General features: G+C 39.2%; 1 protein-coding gene across 2 annotated transcripts in view; it reads left to right on the top strand.

The window, feature by feature from the left end:
• Positions 1–20426, top strand: part of NOTCH2 (notch receptor 2) — a 164448-nt gene that overhangs the window by 3959 nt on the left and 140063 nt on the right. The window contains exon 1 of one of the 2 annotated variants that reach the window (XM_019837710.3): positions 9364–9610. The exons of the other annotated variant lie outside the window; for it this stretch is intronic. Coding sequence (XP_019693269.1) covers positions 9550–9610 — 61 coding nt within the window. The 5' untranslated portion in view covers positions 9364–9549. Of the gene's footprint in view, positions 1–9363; positions 9611–20426 lie in introns of those variants that run through there. 2 annotated transcript variants of the gene reach the window in all.

Below are 20426 nucleotides of genomic sequence, written 5' to 3'. Positions count from 1 at the left end.
TGAACCTTTCATTTCCTCTCACTTTTTTCTAATTCTCCTCCTCTCTTCTTCCCTTTCTCTGCAAATGCCTTGGAACCAAAAGGTCTTATTTTCTTCTACTCTTCCTTTTTTTATTGGTCTGCTGTACGAATGATATGTTGGAAAGATCAGTAGACTAGGAGCCAGAAGACTAGCATTCTCCTCCAGGTCTGTATTTAATTAGTCTTATGATCTTGTGGGAGGGATTTTGGTCCTCCATTTGCCCAGGTATATTGTCCATAGTCACTGAGCCACTACAGACCCACTCTTCGGGTCCTCAGTCTGGTGCCTCCTCCACTCTCCGCACCATTTTTGTCTTTTGTACAAATGAGCTTATATACACAAAAACACTTAGAACATTCTCAAGTGCTTCTGGTTAATGTGTACATCTTGAGGAAGAGAATTGTGTTTTTTCATTTATTCATTTTTTCTAAACTTGGCATCTAACTTTCTGTACTTGGAATTTAATAGACACTCAATAAATATTTGTTCAATTGGACAATTACTTTTAGTCATTTTCTTATTCTGGACTACTATGGTACTCCAAGACAGTTTTTCTTTTTTTTTTTTTTTTTAATAGTATTTGCAAGGGTCATTGCTTACCTTACATTTGGGGCAACACCAAATTTTCCCCTTTCCCAGATGTTTTATTTAAACTTGCTATTTTGAATTTGTGTGTGTGTGTGTGCGCACGTGTGTGTGGTTTCTTCTCTCTTTATTTGTCTGATCACTTCTGCAAATCATTAAAAAAATTTTTTTTTTAATGTTTATTTTTGAGAGAGAGAGAGAGAGAGAGAGAGAGACAGACAGACATACAGTGTGAGCAGGGGAGGGGCAGAGAGAGAGGGAGACACAGAATCTGAAACAGGTTCCAGGCTCTGAGCTGTCAGCACAGAACCCGATGTGGGGCTCGAAGCCACAAACCGTGAGATCATGACCTGGGCCAAGTCAGACTCGTAACCAACTGAGCCACCCAGGCGCCCCTCTTTTTTTTTTTTTTATGTTTGTTTATTTTTGCGAGAGAGAGTGCAAGCAGGGGAGGGGCAGAGAGAGAGGGAGACACAGAATCCGAAGCAGGCTCCAGGCTCTGAGCTGTCAGCCCTGAGCCCAATGCAGGGCTCAAACTCACAAACTGTGAGATCGTGACCTAAGCCGAAGTTCGGTACTTAACCGACTGAGCCACCCAGGTGCCCCTGATCACTTCTGCAAATCATAAAGGTCACTTTGACTTTGGAATTTAACCTCAAAGGCGCTGACATCCACCCCCTGCCTCTTACTTGAGCTTCTTCTACTGTTTCCTGTATTACTATATTACTAAACTAGCAATTCTATTATTTTGTTCAGAGTTGCCATATTTTATTGTAATTTTGGTCATTTGGGGGACTATTGGAATAGTGTTTTTAAAATTAGAGTTAACTAAGTTTATGTTTTGATGGTTTTTTTGAGATTTTTCATTATGAGCTGGATATTGCAAACTTCTATTGCAAACTTTATATTTAGTAAAGTTTTTTTTTTTTTACCCCATCAAGAGCGTTCCCTAAAAACCACTACAACCAACAAAAATTCTAAAAATGAGAAATGACAAATAAAACCTTGAGAGAACTGTATAGTGTGTGAGCTACCTCTGCAACATACTTGCTCCTTGAGGGCAGGCACTATGTCACACACATCCCTCTATAAAACTTGTCTGGCATATGTCCGATGTGCAGAGTCAGCCAAGCAGCAGGTCAGCTTTGTCACAGCACCTGTAATTCCTGCTCTGTCCTCCCAACCTTTGGGGTATTTTGGAGGAGAGGCCAAAGGTGAGTCAGGGGTGTGTGTTACGCTCTTTTCTCCTTTGAAAAGATCAGTTGAAAGCTGACCCCACCTACAGACTTTTATACTGTCTCTTTTTATTAGTTAATGGGTAGCTGAAATTTTCCTCTTTGTTGACTTACATGTTGGCAGAAACTTTAAAATTTACCTAGTCCTTCTATCCTTTCCATGCTGGATGTGCTCCTCTTACAACATCCTGGTCAATAGGTAGCTTACCTTTTTTGTGTTTGGACAACTCTTATGGTAGCTCCCTGCCTCTGCAGGCAGCTTAGTTCATCTCTGGACAACTCTGAGTTTTAGAATGATCTTCTTATATACAGTTGTAGTCTGTCTCCTTGAGAATTGTGCCCACTGGCATCTTCTCAGGCATTTGCCTTATAAAGTTTTAAGCCCTGTGTAAGTGACAGGGATCCAAAAGGGGTACCTTTTACTGAACGGATGCCTACTCTGCCATTAAAGGAGTTAGACCTAGTGAGGAGCATGGAGATGATTCCATCTGGGGTGTTTTCCTGGATATTCTGATTCAGTGGGTCTGAAATAGTATCTGGGAATTTGTATATTGAAGATATAGCCACTTATTTTTTTTTTTAAATTTTAAAAATGGTTATTTAGTTTTGAGAGTGGAGAGAGAGAGAGAGCAGGAGAGGGGCAGAGCCCAGTTAATTTTTATATTAGGGAGGTTTGGAATCATTGCAGAGTGAATCTGGGGAAAGTAAGGGTGTTTTGGGTTAGCATTTGTTTGTTTGTTTGTTGTTCTTTGATAGTACTAGAGATAGGTTGCTTTGCCTGGGCCTTGTGGTCATTTTTTCCCCTTGAGAAGAGTTTGATTCTTGCTCACTAGGGAAGCTGCTCTGTATCTCTATAAGACTAATAAAGTGATTTGTTTTATCTTAAAAAAATAATCTACAAACTATTCAGAATATCAGGGCTGGTGTATGTGTGCTGTGTGTGACTTTGGTGGAAGACTCCTTATCCCTTCATCAGAATGTTACAAAGATGCCAGGATACATAGGTGTTCCACTGTCTTTTTGGTGTCCACTAAGGAATTCTGTTCTAGTCCTTGTGAATGACACTGCCTTTTAGCATGTCTGCTTTGTTAATCCATGAACATATAACTTGTGTCAGGGATTCCCCTCAGATGTGTTAGTGCAAAAAGATACATGAAAGTCACTCATTTCAGGCAGTCCTGCCTTTGGGCTGTCTGGGCTCTGCAGCAAGTGGAATATGGAAGGGAGAATAAAGGAGGAATCAAGGGTCTTTTTTTAAATAAAAATTTTTAGGTTTGTTTATTTATTTTTTTGAGAGAGAAAGTGTGAGCTTAAGAGGGGGAAGGGTAGAGAGGGAAGAGGAAGGATCCCAAGCAGTGGGATGTGGGGCTCGAACTCATGAACTGTGAGATTGTGACCTGAACTGAAATCAAGAGTTGGACACTTAACCGACTGAGTCACCCAGGTGCCCCAGGAATCAAGGGTCTCTTGAGCAGAACAGAGCATTCTGCAAGAAGGGGCCCGGGAGTGTTCCTCTGACAAGGACTTGATGTTGCTGTCCCTTATAGAAACTAGAAAGTGGCTTCAGATCTGAAAGGATAGGCTCCTGGCCTCTGGATGGGACAAACCTGTAGTGTTATTTGTAGTGGTAGGAGGTTTGCTATAGATCTGTTCTTTCTGTCGTCTCCTTTTTGAGGCAGATACCAGCTGTGTGGCAGAAAATACACTCTGATCTTACAGAAAAGAGCAAAACCAAGAAGGGGAGGGGGGGGGATGATAAAAGCCATAGCTTGGAGTGATAATTACTGTACTAATTTATTTATATGTGTAAGTGTATAAGTTTCTACATAAAACTCTGATAGGATCCCTAGTTATTGGCTCTAAGGTTTATTATCTTTGTAGCTCTGCTGTCTTAGTGGTGTGTTAGAGAGGATTGTGGTGTCTTGTCATCCTTAATTTGTGTATTTCATCATGTGGCAGACAGTACAGGGTATTCTGCTCTTGTAGATGTGTGGGAATCATTGACCAAGTCAAAGATAGGGCCCTGCCCCCAAGGAGCTGACATCATCATGGAGATAAGACAGATGAGCACACAATTAGGAATATGAAATACAAGTCATTTAGTCACTTATCTACAGTCTCTGAAAGCAGTTTCCTGCAGTCAGAGTGACTAAGAGCTATAGGGTCTGGGGGAGTAAACTTCAGGTCTACTAGGGAATAGTGACCCCCAGCTCACTCCGACTGGGCTTGTCTGCTATTCTCCCCTTTCTCTTTTGTAATTTAGAAGTATCTAAACTTAACTTGGGGGGAAAGATAAAGACCCCTTTGTCTGGTATGGGTCTAAATGTAAGTTTGGCACATGTTATGGTATCTGTTGTGTCTATCACTGGGTTTGTGGCAAGAGAGAGAGGGCTGTTTTCTTAGTCCTTGATGAGAAGCCCGATCTAGGACAAGTTAAGGTGGAAATATCTTCTTTGGAAGACCTAGTTCTCAGTGGCAGTAGCTGAAGGAACTTCTTGTCACAGCCAGGCAATGACTGAGGTACGGTATGGACACACCCAGAGCTGCTGCCTCAGGTGGCATTGATTAATCATACTAACATCTCCCTCACCCTCTGTGCTTGTCTTGGCAAAACCCTGTTCTACCAGCTCCTCAAAGTTTGTGTTTTATTAGATACGATTGAACAAAGTCTTGGGGGTCATTTTACTGTCCCTTGCCACCCTTGAACTGCAGGCTAGTTACCTTGGTCCAGCTCTGGTGTCCTTGGTCTTTGATCATTCAGTGAGGGTCCTGGGTCTTTCTTCCCATTGGACTGAAGCACCTTCCCAGAGACCTGCCTGAGGCAGTTTCTGGTCTTCAAGTCACTTCCTTTCAGAATATTGGCAGCTGGGTAGTGACTCTGGTTCTTTGAATACATCAGCCAGACATCATGCCAAGATGGACTCATTGCTTCACAAAGACACGTTGGGTCTATGGGTGTTGCAGAACCTGTTTCTGGGTTAAGAGTAGCTCCCCCTCCCTTCTATATATTTAATCATATGAAGAAAGCTTGTGTGTATTTTGTGAGGTAAGGAAAACATGACGATAATATTTTGATTGGAGTCAGATATTGCCTCCTTAATAATATGTTGTCTTTTAACAAATAGCATCACTTTAAACTACAGTTTTGCTTGCTGAATGAAGTATTGCACAAGAAGCTGTGGTTACATTCTAAAGTATAGTAGCTTGTTCAGAAGCAGGTGCATTTAAAATGGTTGTTGTTTGCTTCTTTTTCATCTCTTTTTATTCTCATCTGTCTTTTGTGAGGAGATTCTGGGAAGCTTTTTTAAGCCTTGAAGATTAAATAGTCTATTTTAACTAGACCCTAAGAAGGAGACGTTGCTATGCTGACATATTTATCCAACATTCAAATAAGAATAATCGAATAGTGTTTACTCACTAATGTCTTTTGTTAAGTTTCTGAATATAAATAGTCAGAAAACTAGATAGTGCTAATGTGTTAATTCCTCTAAATTGAAATGTGGTAAGCTGCAAAGAAACTGCCATTTAATTCTCTGCTTTCACATGCCTTGGTCCATCCAGAAAGTGTTGAGACTCGTTGAAGTTTGAGGATGTGTATATTTTGATTATTATTTTTAATGTCTTTCTTTGCTCTGAACATGCCTTTATTTATTTGCTAGATCTTTTTTAATTGGAAATGTTAAGGACATTTACTTTATTGCAACATTTAAAACACTTTCTAATCTTTATGAGGATTATTAGAGGAAAAACATATCTTGTGAATCATGCAAGTCCTTGGTAGTATGTTACTATTTAAAGTAAGTGACAATATTTCATGACTCCTGTGACATATACTTCCTAAGAGATTTAAAGAAAATGGTTGTAACTAAAAACAAGCATTGTAATATTTTAAGGTAGGTTTACAAAGTAACAGAGTTATTCTTCGTGTTTACACATAATTAACTCGTATTTATACTTTGTTGATTTTCTCTGGCACCTTTACAAGGTTTTTTTAATTAAAAAAATTAAAAAAAATTTTTTTTAAATCTTTATTTATTTTTGAGAAAGAGACGAGGGTGAGCAGGGGAGAAGCAGATAGAGAGGGATACACAGAATCCAAAGCAGGCTCCAGGCCCTGAGCTGTCAGCACAGAGCCCAACGTGGGGCTTGAACCCACAAACCAGAAGATCATGACCTGAGCCGAAGTTGGACCCTCAACTGACTGAGCCACCCAGGTGCCCCCTAATTAAAATTTTTAAAAATTGTTTACTTATTTTTGAGAGAGAGAGAGCCCGAGTGTGAGTGGGGGAGGGGCAGAGAGCGAGGGAGATACAGAATCCGAAGCAGGCTCCAGGTTCTGAGCTGTCAGCACGGAGCCCGACGTGGGGCTGGAATTCATGAATTGGATCGTGACCTGAGCCAAAGTCGGATGCTTAACTGACCGAGCCACCCAGGTGCCCCTACAGGATTTTTTTTGGAGGGGGAGGTTATTTAAAAAGTAATTACATTTAAAAGTAGTTAAGGACATTGAAAAATCTAGAAAACTATGAGAAAAGTATTCATAATCATACTATTAATATTTTAGTGTACTCTTGGTTTCTTTTTTCTACCCTTAGTTTTATTTATTTATTTATTTATTTATTTATTTATTTATTTATTTATAAAAAATGTTTATTTTTGACAGGGGTGGGGGGAAACAGGATCTGAAGCAGGCTCCATCTGACAGCAAAGAGCCTGATGCGGGGCTCAAACTCATGAACTGTGAGATCATGTCTTGAGCCAAAGTCGGACACTTAACTGACTGAGCCACCCAGACACCCCACTACCTTTAGTTTTAAAGAGTTATTGATTAATGATGTATATGCACAGTTTTCTGTACTGCCTTTCTTTGATGGTTATAAATGTTTTTCATATTTTCAAGCATTTTCCATAAATTGATGTTTTTTGGTTAAATAATATTCTTGTTAATGGGGTTACTGGTTTTGACCATTTTTTGATTGGATATTTAGTTGGTTCCACTTTTTTTTTCTATATAAATGATGCTGATCACCTTCATACATAAAAAAAATTCCTCATTAGGATTTTTCCCCATTAAACTAGATTTGCAGAAGAAAAATTACTGCGTCAAAGAGGGTAATTTTTTAAAATTGGGAAACAATTTAAAAATAAAAAGGAAAGCATAAGAGAAAATTAAAATCTCCAATAAGTCTATCACTTCCAACCAAAACCCACAGTTAATATTTTGATAGATTCTAGACAGTTTTTTTCTGTCTGTTATTGCAGTTGGCATTTTAGCATATGTATAGTTTTATCATTTGCTTCTGCACTACTTAAGATATTGTGAACATTTTCCTATATGTAAATGTTCTTTAAGAATATTAAAGGGTGTATACTGTTCTATCTTAAGGATCTGTTATATATAATTTAAACTGAAACCAATTCTCAGTTGCCAACTTTCATAATTGTGAATAATGCTATAATGAACATTCGTACATTTAAATCTTGGTAGGAATATTTATTTTGTTAACATAAGCTCTCAGAAGTCAGTATTTTGTATCAGAGTATGGACTTTCCTGTGAGTTTGATACACACTGCCAAATTCCTTTCCACATAGTTTGACCAAGTTGTATTTCCATTGGCAGAATATGAAACTGTGTTCCCACCTTTGTTCAACCCTAGTTTTTATTTTTAAAACTCTTAACCAATTTGATAAGTGGTAAAGGCTACCTCATCTTAACTTGCCTCCCTGATTATACAGTGATACTGAGTGGTTTTTCATATGGTTGGTGGCCACTTCTTATTTACTTATTTTGATAAATTGTGTCTTTTACCCCTCAAGGTATTCATTTTTTGGTTACTGATTTGAAAAAGCTGTTTATATTAAGTGTATTAGTCCTTTGTCTTAAATGTGTTGCAACATGCATGGACAGGTTAAACTGCATAATATCAAATTGCTACCAATATTGATTTCAAAAATTGTTTATCTGATAGGTTTTCAATCCTTTGATTTGCAATGAGCTTCATCAATTTTCTTTTTAACTGGTAATTTTAATTTTAATTTTAATCTTGTAATTTTCTTGTTAACTGGTATTTTCTATAGCTACTTTAAAATTCTAATCTGACTGTATCATAAAACAAAAAGCTGTCAGTTGTATGTGCTCAGGAAATGCACATATAACATTTTATAAAAATATACTGGAGGGAAACTGTATATTCTGGAACTAAATATGTGATTTTGGTGGGTTGAGGGTAAGCTGCTTATGTCCTGTTTTCCTGGACATCCAAGATCTTTGAAGTATGTAACATCCCTGAAAGGCAGGACTAATGCACTACTAAATCTGACATTTTGACCTAATTGATAATTGTACTGTGGTTTAGCCAGTCAGTTTGGTCAGACAACAGGATGACTAAGATTCCCTCCCCTCTCTCCTCACCAAATTGATTAGTTGTGGGACAGAACTGACTCAATCAACCTGTTGTTTTGGCACCCTGTGGACACCACCTGTTTCTTCCATTTCTCCCTCCAGCCTCCCACTGCCCTAGTGCAGTGCTGTGTGCACAGTGGGTAGGAGATCAATGTTGTTGCTGAAGAATGTTGCAATAAAGAAGAGTAGACTGCTTTTTTTTTCAAGCTTGTATGTTCTTAAGGTACCCTGCTGCTTTTGACATTAAGAGCTCCAGCTGAACTGTTGTATGTGGAAGCCCTGCAGGTCTTAAGTGTTTGATTCAGAGTAATTTCAGGCAATATGAATGCTTTCTTAAGTATCATTGGAATTTACTGGGCTGGTTGTTTGCCAGCTATTACCATATTTAGCAGGAAGAGACCTGGGGAACAAGGACATTTCTGACCAACCAAAGAAGGAAACCTCTCTGAAGAGGATTGTGACTATTTTTTAGGTGTGGTTAAGAGAATGCCAGTTAGAGAGATTCCGGTTTGTGTCCAGTTGTCTTTGTTTCTATGCCCCATCCACAAAATTAATTTATGGGTGGGAAAAGAGATTTGATAGTGAAGCTCTTTCTCACCCTGAAGTCTAATACTGTTTCTGGGAGGAAATTAGAGAATTCTTACACCTAGACTGTGCATTGAGAGGCTTAATTAACAGGTGAAGCTGCTGATTAAAAACAGGTTGAGGGGTGTTTATTTTCATCTTTCTTTTTGAAGGCTTACTTATTTTCTGCTTTGTCATGGTCTGAATTTATTTTGGCCTAGTCCTTTTCTCCATCCTACTTTTGGAACTGCCAGCCTTCCCTCTATGGCTTAAAATTTCTCTGCCTGTTTTTCCATTTTAAAGATGAAGATACTATTTGGAAGGATCATTCAATGTAACTGACATACAACTTATTTTCATAAAGTAAACAATCCCGACGTTTACATAGCAATGTAGAGTTTACAGAGCCTTCTTATAATTGCCTTGTTTATTCTTCATAAAACCTTAGTGGAAACTGAGCCTCAGAGGGGTTATTTGGCTTGTATACCATTGTTTAACCCTAGATAATAAGTGACAGGGCTGGGGATATAAACCTGTGGTTTGACTTTTTAAACTTCAGCTTTTTAAAAAAAAAAAAAACATTTTGTTGAATTCTTACTATGTGTCTCATTCTGCTAGGGCTTTACGTATATTTCCTCACTTAATTTACATGGCTATCCTTTAGGGTAGACGGTATTTAACTGTTTTACAGACAAGGAAATTGGAACTGAGATTCACAGCTTTGGATGATGGGGTGAATAATGTGGTTAATGAAGAATGGAGACAGAATTCAAGCATCTGCAGTCAACGATGGAGCTTTATGTACGTTCATAAAATTACGCCTACAACAACCCTACAAGATGGGGAATAGGTTAAGGGGGAAACTGAGGGATATACTAAAGGTGCATTTTTTTTTTTTTTAGAATTTTGTTTTATTTACATGCCATATACATTTTCTTTCTTAAAAAAATTTTTTTTTATGTTCATTTATTTTTGAGAGAGAGCACAAGCCAGGGAGGGGTAGAGAGAAAGAGAGACAGAATCCCAAGCAGGCTCTGCACTGTCAGTGCAGAGCCCGATTATAGGTCTTGAACTCATGAACTGTGAGATCATGACCTGAGTTGAGATCAAGAGTCAGATGCTTTACTGACTGTGTCACCCAGGTGCCCCTAAAGATGCATATTTTTATGATATGTATAACTAAAAATTAATTCATAAGACTGGCAGTTCTTTGATTGTTTTTTTTAAATTTTTTTATGTTTGTTTATTTTTGATAGAGAGTGAATGAGAGAGTGCAAGCGGGGGGGAGGGGGTGGGCAGAGAGAGAGGGAGACACTGAATCCAAAGCAGGCACCAGGCTCCGAGCTGTCAGCACAGAGCCCGACACAGGGCTCGAACTCACAGATTGCGAGATCATGACCTGAGCCAAAATCAGACGCTTCACCAACTGAGCCACCCAGGCACCCCTGGCAGTTTTTTGAATTGTAGAGGTCAGCTATTAGGAATTTTTTTTATCTTCTAATAAACAAGAAATGGATGGACATTAATTGACCAATGGCCCTTGACTTCCTTTAGCTCATTTCTGTCACCAGGAGAAACAAAATGAATTTGGGCTGAGAGGAGGGGAGTTGCCATTAAGGATGAGTCTTTAAGCCAAAATGGGCCACAGCTATGAGATCTTCAGAGGGCTGCCCTTAGCAATGACCTGACTCCTGAGGGCTCTGCTTGGGGACATTCCTGCCTGTGTTTATGGAGACTTCTCTTTGAGAGGGAGTTATTGGCTTATGGGGAGAGAAGATGGGGATACTTTTTAGTCTGGCTCTGAACATACTAGCTCTGTGTCTTTGGGCAAGTTTCTTAAGCACTCTGTGCCTCATATTCGTTAGTAATAAAAGGATTATAACAGCATGTAATTGTTAGGGTTATTATGAGAATTAAATAAGTGTATAATGTGATAATAATTCATAGTGCAGTGCCTGGCACATACTAAGAGTGAGGTAAATAGCGTTATTTTATGTTGCAGTATGGACTTTTTGTTGCTTTCACTTTAATCAAAAGTGGATGAGTGATTCGGACCTTTGGTGAGAAACAGGAGCTTCATCTTTGCAGCAAGTACATTGTTCACTGCTTTTCAGTGACTGTATACATATTTAGGGGTCTTGTCTTTGAGTTTGTTCCCTGAATGGTGTGTACTTCCAATTTGGAGGAATTTTGTCTATTACACAAATTGCACTGATAGGTGTTAACTCATTTCCCTATTATTTATTAACCAGACATTTGTGGTTGGATGTTATGCATACTACAAAAACTCTGATTTTTTGAAGTGTATCTTTAAGGATAATATCAGATCCATTTCAGTTGTTCCCCAATTTCATATGATATGACAAACATCATCATGTGCCATTCGGTGTCACCATGTGGAATACTAGTCTAAAGCCAAAATATTCAATGTTTTAATTAGCCTTATAGCACTTAATGGACTATCTCTGTTAGACATTTTGAAATAATAAAAATATCCTATGGTCTGTTAATACGTCTTTAGGGGCTCCTGGAGATTTGGGAATTTAAGGTGGGTGATTACCCATTTAGTCCATCCTTGTTTTACAGATGAGGAAACTAAAGCCCAAAGAAGTGACTGGTGGGGACCCAGCACTAGGTGAAGGTTGGGCCAGAACCCAAGCGCTTGTTTTCTGGCCACGTGATCTTTCCTCAAATGATCTATCAGTACATCAACTGGCTTTTTCTTTTCTTTCTTTTTTTTTTTTTTTTTTTTGAGATCTGAAGAAGGAAACAGAGAAGGAGTGGAAAAGTGGGGGAGAAATGTAGCCATATTGGAAATGTCAGTGACAGTAGAGGAGATATTTGCCTGTGAGCCCCCTGCCTGTCCCTTTGGACTTCTCTGTAGTGGTTAAGACAAGCCAGTGGGGCAGTAGCATTAGTGATTCAGAATTGGATAAGCCAGGACTGGTGGAGTGACTTTCTCAGAAAACCGTTTTGTATTTTAACATTTGTTTCCCATGACAGTTTGCTTATTCTCAAGTTTTGGCAGCCTTGAGCAAATGGTTGTCAGGTTTTTGTTTTGTTTTAAGACAAAACTCCACTTCTTATTTTGCTGATTTAGTAAACTGTCTTCTACCTACCACTCCCTTCTGCTCCCTCTATAATTATTTCTAAGACTTTGTTTTTCAGTTGTGGGAATACTATGAAAGGTTTTCTTTTATAGTCTGAGATATTTATAATTATGTGTAAGCACACTGTTTACAGAAAATGTAAGTGGTGCATATGGTAACTCAAATACTCTTAAAACACTTAAAGTATTTTCCAATATTTAAATCTTTCCAAAAAAGCAGCTGAAACCACTTACAGTAAAAGAGAGGAGGTATACACTATGGATAGCAGCATTTGAATGTAATTAATACAGATAAAAGTGAATGTCACTTTGGAGGAACTGGGGATATTTCATGAAAGCTGACCAAGGCATGCCTCCTTAGTAATAGAGTGAACCAAACTGACAAAAATCTCTGTCCTTATGGAGCTTATATGCAGCAACAATAGCCATCATATACTGAGGGTTTATTATGCGACAGATGCTTGACAGTACTTAGTAAAAGTACTTTACCTGTTTCCTTTGGTCCTTACAGTAGGTGTTTTGATTCCTGTTCACTGAAAGTTTAAGGGATGGTCATCTAGGTCAATCAGCTAATCATCGGCATATGCCAACAATTGGTACTCCTCTTGTCCAGCTCCAGAGCTCACACAGTTAACCCATTGTAAGTAATGCCATTTATTTGGTGGAATCCGGTAGTCCCACAGGCAGTGTAACTTTGGATTTAATGATACTTTGTGTACTAAAATGACTTAAGTTTTACCATTCTTAACATCTTACCTCTGAGTGAACATTTGCATTATATAGGAATTATACTTCAAAATTGCAGTTTGAGGATTTGCAGTCCTTTCTAAATCTTTTTTTTTTTTTAAGTGGGAAGAATGGATTTATGTTTGTTGTAATCCAAGGAAAGTTTTTAGCATTTCTTTGTCTTTTATATTTTGATCCTAAAAGAAATTCTTTAGTAGATTAGATCAGGAATGAATGGGTAGCTTTTTTTTTTCTTAATAAAGAACATTTTGGAAGATTGAAAATGGCCATCCAGAATTATATTTGTGGCAGCCTTTTTAGTTACACATAGCTTTTTCTTAACTGTGCACATGCACATGTATTCTTACTTAATTTTGAAAGAGATGTAAGAAACCATGTAAAATGATTGGAATGCCTCAGCACATGAACAATGGACATAGCCAACTACTGAAAGTACCCAGTACTAACCTATCTTGGCCTGGGAAGTTTGAAATTAACTGTGTGCAGCATTTCTACACATGTCATTATAGAAAAAGCACACAGTTTTTCTTCTTTTCTGTGAACTTTTTCCTTATTATTGTCTCCTTTGTTACTGAAAATCAATAGTCATCTGTACCAATAGATAAGAGAATGTGTTTGACATCAACAGATAATCCCAGATAATCCTGTTTTAAAATACAGCCCTTCACATGCATGCTCACACATGTGGGTCCTCTCAAACATACTGGGCTTTCTCCTTAAGGTTTAGTTGTGTTAGCTGCCACTTGAATGGTGAAGGAGAGAATAGAATGCTCAGGGATATTAAGGGTAATGAAAGAGATAAATGACAGTATAGGTTGATTGTTTATTTTTAATTATCTCTTGGAATGACTTTAGATACCCTTTCCCACTACATTGTGATTTTTTGCTTTAGCACAGCTGTTGAGTTTTGGGAACCAGCTAAACCTGGCTCTGATTCTTAGTTAAGAATATTGGGTAAGCCACTTCTCTAAGTCTCAGTTCCCTTATTTATGTAGTGGGAATAATAGTAATACCTAACTTGCAGGATTATTTGCAGATATTAAAAACATTATATTTAATCGCATGGTCCTGGGCACAAAGTAGGCACTCAAGTGTGGGGTGCTCATAGTTTAAACTTCATTAGCCACATGGTAATTCCCTGCTTTGGAAGATAGGATCTGGACATACTTGTCTGGCCCTTCTTGTTTCAGTTTCTTTCAAGGATTCCCTTTAGACTCTGTTCCATTGCCAAGGCAAGATTATGGATCACTTAAAGAACAGACTAAAAGCACTACCGTCCAGTAATTTCCAATTTGTAAATTAACTGCGTGAATTAAAAGCCTTTCTAACCTTTTGTCTGCGCAAGTTTGCAGTGTCTTGCACCCGTCACCTCAGAAGCAATTGATTCATAGAAAAAAAATTATTTAGTATTTCAAATTAAAGCTGGAGAACTCTTTCAATAAGGAGGATCTACTTGGTACTTATTCCCATCATTCACCCCTGAGTCTTAATGGAAATCAGGTTTGAAATGTTAGAAGCAGTTGGTTTTCAGCATTGGGAAGGCTTATCTAATCAGGCATGTGAAGTGGCCTATGTTGGATTTCTGTGCCAGAGAAGGCTGGGGGAGGCCGAGGAGATTATCGTTCTTGCTTGTAATTCCTGAGCATTGTTGAGGCACTGGGAGAGCAGTGGGGAAATTTTAAAAAATGTCAAAGTTGGTTATACCAGTCCAGCACACATCCCACCCCATTTGGACTGGTCTCGTAACATACGTGTATGTGAGCTCATTTGAATCATGTAATACTTTGTCATTTCTGGGCTAGATGGTGAGGATTTCCTGTTTCACAGGATTTTGGATTGGGAATTTTACATTAAATAGTGCTTTCTGGTTTATAGTCACTTTTATCTTTTATTAAAATTATTTTAAAATTATTTTTTAATGTTTATTTTTGAGAGGGAGAGAGAACGCAAGCAGGGGAGGGGCAGAGAGAGAGAGGGAGACACAGAATCTGAAGCAGGCTCCGAGCTGTCAGCACAGAGCCCAATGCGGGGCTGGAACCCACCAACTGTGAGATCGTGACCTGAGCCAGAGTTGGCCGCTTAACTGACCAAGCCACCCAGGCACACCTATAGTCACTTTTATAAACATGATCTCACTTGAGCCATAAGTGAAGTCTTCTAAGGAAGGAGGGCTGGTGGTATTATTTTAGTTTTACAGATGAGAATAGTAAGTCTCAGATAGCTCAGAGGAATTCCTCTAGATCACATGGTGAGTGTAGATCACGTGGCAAAGCCAGGATTAGAACTCAGGTTCTGATTTCTAGGGCAGTTCTTGTTTCATTACACCACAGTGCTTCCTGCATAATGTAGCTAAAGCTGAATTCCGTTCACCGAGATAGGAAAGGATTCTCTTCCTTTCTGTTTGATGAGCTGTGTCAGAGCATGACAACAACAAAGCAGGAGCTGAGAATTCTTTCCCCAGATGGATCAGTTAGGTTTTATTAAAGCTATTCTGTGCCTGTAGTCACCAGTTGTTGCTGTTACCTATACAGGATGTTGATCCAAAGTGAAATAGGCAGGAGAGTGTGGCTGACTCAGCTGAGCCCATCACAACTGCCATATGTTCTGCCAGTGGGTCCATAATGTCATGTTAATTTACATGCATTTCATGTGCTCTGATGTCTGTTTCTCAGTGTTTTTCCTCAGCTGTTTTTAATGTCTCAAGCCTTAGCTCTTCCTGAGTGGCCCGAAGTGACTTTCCTGTTCCTTAAAGTTTCCCTAAATTGTCTCAAGAGCACAAAGCCTGGCCTTCTCAATGTAATTTTATTTCATAGCTCTGGGCAGTTCTCTCCTTAACTTGAGCAGAATGTGAATCGTGAATACAGATAGGTGTGTCAGTATTGCACCGTCACTTATGTAAGTGCCTTTTAGCATTTCTTCTTTCTTTTTAATCAAAATGAGGAAATAGAGAATGTTTTGTTATGGTAGTTTTACACGTACACCCATGAGGAAATGCGTAGTTGGCTTCTGTGGGAAGTGTAACTGATATATTTCAGGGAACAAAATGCATGATGGCTAAAATTTTTAAGTCTGTCAAATGTTCATAGGGAAGGAAAGAAAAATGATCAAACTCTCATATGGCACTTCAGTTTAGCTTATTAATCTAAGGTTAATAATTTATATGAGTCTCTGCCTTGTTTACATCTCTTAGTATATGAAAGTATACTTGCCTTTCCACAGAATGCGTTTCACAAGTTATGCTTTTTATTGAGGGGAGCCATCTCACCAAATATTCCTTCAGGTGTACAGTGTAGGAAAGCTTTCCACCAAATTGGCCAACTGGTTGAAGGTTTGACACCTCTGTATCAAGAAAATGTCAAGTGGACCATTTTGGCCCAGGAGTCCAGCTTTGGCCATGCCCTGTGGCCAGCTGGGAGCTTCCTTGGTGAAGGCCACTGTCATCTAGCCACATCAGCGCCATGTACCTTTCTCATGAGGAAGAATTTGGCAGTTGTATATCCTGAGACCTAGGATTCCCCATTCTCCCGTCACCTGAGGAGAGCTTTGATAGCACTGATAGCAGTCTTGCTTCTGAGGTACATAGCTTATCCAAAATGCATATAACTTGTTCATAGAAAATTGGGGATTGATTACAGTTTTTCTTCATGACAGTTTGAAATTAATGGACTTGTAATGTTCACTGCAGTAAAGGAACATTCATGGTTTTCGTAAAGTGTTAAATTTCAAATTTGATAGCTTGGAATTTGAATTAAACAAACATCCCTACTGTGTGTGTGTGTGTGCATGTGTGCATGTGTGTGCGTGCATGCATGTGTGTGTGCCTTTCAGGAGGGAGAATAGACCTTGGAACTGTTCATAATTTTTTTTTTTTTTACAATAGGGCCTATTCCCAGTTGGCAAGGAATAGCTATCTAAATGTTGCTCAGGTCTAGTGAAAAGATTTAGGGAAGTTGTAACTAGTTTAATAACCATCTGTGGAGTGACATAGATCGACACACCCAATTACACAAGACCTGAGTCTGAGAACTGTTGATGTGCAATCATCCCATCAGCATCTGCTCGTCATTATCAACAACAATCATGGCTCAACTATTTCTTTGGGGCCACATGAAAAGACAGTGTACCCATAGCAAAGGATAAGTCAAACCTGACAGAAACATAGCCCTCCCTAGCTCTTTGTTCCCAAACTTCTCTTTAAATATATCCTTTTGTGAGCTTTTGGAATATCTTATGTTATTTGTTGTTTGTCATTCATTTTCTGTCTTAAATGGCATGTCTTTCTAGCTCTAATTTTTGCCGAAACCATTAAAGGCCAATGTATGATGGGTCATTTTTCTAACCCATTTCTTTGCATTTGAAAGCCTTCATGTCTCTGGCTTCATGCTACTGTATGTATACAGAAGTGTTCAGTATCTTTTCTAGTTTACATTTTTTGTTACAACTGCTGTCAAACCACTTATGAGCACTTTCTAATATAAATCATTTTGGTGACTGAGTGGGAGGGAAGGAATCGGTTCACAGGAATAAATTTGCATGTTGAGAAGATACTATCTAATAGTTTGCAAAGCACTTTCAAGGGCATCGTATCTTTTATAAGACCATGTGTTCATTTCTGGAGGCTGTGACAGAGACTCTCTCTGAGACCTAATCAGTAGCCGCGCTGTCAAGTACCAGGGCTGGCTGGAGCACCAAGGCCAGGTCTTCTTTCTGTCCCGTGTGTATAACTGCATCATTATTTTATTGGCAGAAATATGGAATCTTCCTGATTTTAAAAGGTACTTCCTTGCCTTTGGAAGGTATGTTAGCAGTCCTTTCAGAATGGAAAAAAAATTGTTATGTTTTCCTGCCTTTTGATAAAAATCATTGGTTATCCATAATTCTGATTGTTTCTAACTAGAGTCTGATGGCACTGCAGAGCTTCTGACTAAGGTGGCTTTTGGAAAATTAAGGTTTTATAGAAATTAGTGAGCTTTTCTATGACTTTCTGAAGGAACAGCCTCAATCTAGTGATACAGTTGTGTTCTTGGATCTATTAACATCACAAACTTTAATTTTGGATATTAATATCTGATTATCTTTCTGAAGCATGTGTTTGTGTACAAGATGGATGCTTCACTGGTTCTCATTGATTTTGGCAAGTGGTCAAATGCGAGGTAGGTATTGGTAGGGCAGTGCCGTACAGTTTCAGTGCCAGGGTTGCTGTGTGCAGACTGGCTGTGAGGCCTAGCTTACTTCTTGAGAACAAACGTAGATTTTCAGAAAGCGTCCCGAGCCTGTGGCACACAAGTGTTGGTATGGGACAGTGTGAGCCCAGGGAATGTACTTAGCTAAGAGGCCATTTAAGAAATAGGTTTTGTGGGGCGCCTGGGTGGCTCAGTCAGTTGTGTCCAACTCTTGACTTTGGCTCAGGTCACAATCTCACGGGTGAGATTGAGCCCCATATCGGGCTCCGTGCTGGGGGTGGAGCCTGCTTGGGGTGTTCTCTCTCTCTGTGTCTCTTTTTCTCCCCCCTCTCCCATCCCATGCTCATGCTCTCTGTCTCTCAAAAAAAAAAAAAAAAAAAAAAAAAAAAAAAGTAGGTTTTGTATTCCTTCTAAGAGTTAGGCCTTGTGCTGAATGTTAGAGTAGGTCCAAAGGGTTTTTGTTTTTGTTTTGTTTTGTTCACTTTAGGCTCTAGTGGTGAGCTAAGGAGAAGCAAAAGAGGAGAAGCCATTCTTGGGAACTTCCTTGGAGGTTGTAGCTGGCTCTGAAGAGTCTTGGTTGAACTAGATGAGTAACTAGTTCCTATGACTAATGAACTTTGCAGGAGTCCCTTTGGTTGTACGTACAGCCCCCCTGGGATTGCTGTAAGGTTCCAAGCCATCACAGTTTGGAATCGTGGTTTTCAAACTTGAGTATGCATCAAGTTTGGAGGGCTTATTAGAATACAGATTGCTGGGCCCAGGGCCCATCCCTTGAGTTTCTGATTCTGTAGGGCTGGATTGGGACCTGATAATTCACATTTCTGACAAGTTCCCAGATGCTCCTGCTGTTTTGGAAATTACACTTTGAGAACGACTGGCTTAAAGCAACATTAGGTGTTTTGAGTTTGGGGGCAGAGGGAACTATGCAGGCTGGCTGGGATCTTTTCACTTCTTTTCCAGTGCACAGAGGTGAGCTTCCAGATGTATTAATTAATTCATCCAACAAGTATGTGAGTGTCCACTATGTGCCAGCCACTGTTATAGTTGTTAGGGGATACTGTGAAGAAAGCACACAAAAATCCCTTTGTGGAATTTCAATGAGCACAGGCTGGGATTAACTTGATATCAGTTCTGCTGTTTCTTGATGCTTGCAGGTGAACCTGCCCCTTCTCCTAGCTCCCTTCCACTTATTTTACTTTCTTTTGGAATCTTTGAATTTCATAATAATAGCACTGATATTATTAATCATCCCGACAACTTAAAAAAATTTTTTTAATGTTTATTTTTGAGAGACAGAACGACAGAGCGTGAGCTCTGAACAGAGAGAGAGGGAGACACAGAATCCAAAGCAGGCTCCAGGCTCTGAGCTGTCATCACAGAGCCGGATGTGGGGCTCAAACTCACAAACTGTGAGATCATGACCTGAGCCGAAGTTGGACGCTTAACCGACTGAGCCACCCAGGTGCCCCTCATCACAACTTTTTATTGAGTACTTGTTCTATGTCAGAAATAATGTAGCTAAGTGCTTTACATTTATTATCCCATGTTATAACAACCCTGGTGTTTTCATCTTGATCTAAAAGATGAATTTTGAAGAGGTTGGTGACTTACCCAAGATGATACAGCTAGGTGGAGCTAGGTCTGTCTTATTGCAAGTCTGTACTTTACTTCAGTGCTCTAGTCCAAGGTTTTTAAACTGCACATTATGACCACTTAGTGGGGCATGATTTGGTAGGTCTCAAACAGCACTTTTTGGGGAAAATTGGAACTGAATAGAAAATATCACATAGGATAAGCATTGTTTCTTGAAATTTTTTTTCCTGTGTATGTGTATGTGTGAATATTGAGTTCTGACTTAAAATATATTTCTTACTGTAGATAACAGTAAAAAAAAAGTTTGCAAACTACTGCTTCATTGGCTATGGGACCATAGGTCATCTAATCATCATTTTTGAAAAAGAGATTAGAAAATTTAAGCCTTAGAAAAGTAAGTGAGTTTTCAAGGGCACAGAATAGTCAGTGGAGTACAAAGACCAGATATCTGAGTTTTTAGCCCCTGGTCCACTGCTTCCTTTCTCACATCATGCTGCTTCCTTAAAAGTGCACTCTATTGCCTGGGAATTGAGTCTTATCTTTTCACGTGATGGAAATATGCCATGGAACCTTTAGAGATGTTGACAAAACCTGAAAAGGGAAGTTGAATGTCCTTCTGTTCTGGGTAGGTGGAAATTGTGCCACGAAACCCCCAAAGCCTGCAGATGGAGATGTAGCATTTGTCCTGTTAGTTTCTGGTATACTTGACGGGATGAGGATAATAATATGAACTAACAGTCCAAGCTCCACACAAGTTGCTTATATTCACTTGTGTGATTACTAATTATTTTGACAGGGTAGCCATGGCTGGGCCATGAACTTGGTGGTTTGGAGTGAGAGGGGGCATCCTACCAGCATGAGTTAACACTTCTCTATGCTGTCCCCAGTTCCTCATTTTGTTCCTGCCGAGTTCAGAGCTATTTTCCTCATAGTCTAGCTTGTCTAGGCATGGTTTCAGATCGCTCTCTTTTCTTTTCTCTTTTCT

The sequence above is a fragment of the Felis catus genome, chromosome C1, assembly GCF_018350175.1.
Source record: "Felis catus isolate Fca126 chromosome C1, F.catus_Fca126_mat1.0, whole genome shotgun sequence".
In the NCBI taxonomy this organism is placed as follows: domain Eukaryota; kingdom Metazoa; phylum Chordata; class Mammalia; order Carnivora; family Felidae; genus Felis; species Felis catus.
Note: the sequence above shows the minus strand (reverse complement) of the source record. Positions and strands in the feature narration are given on the sequence as shown.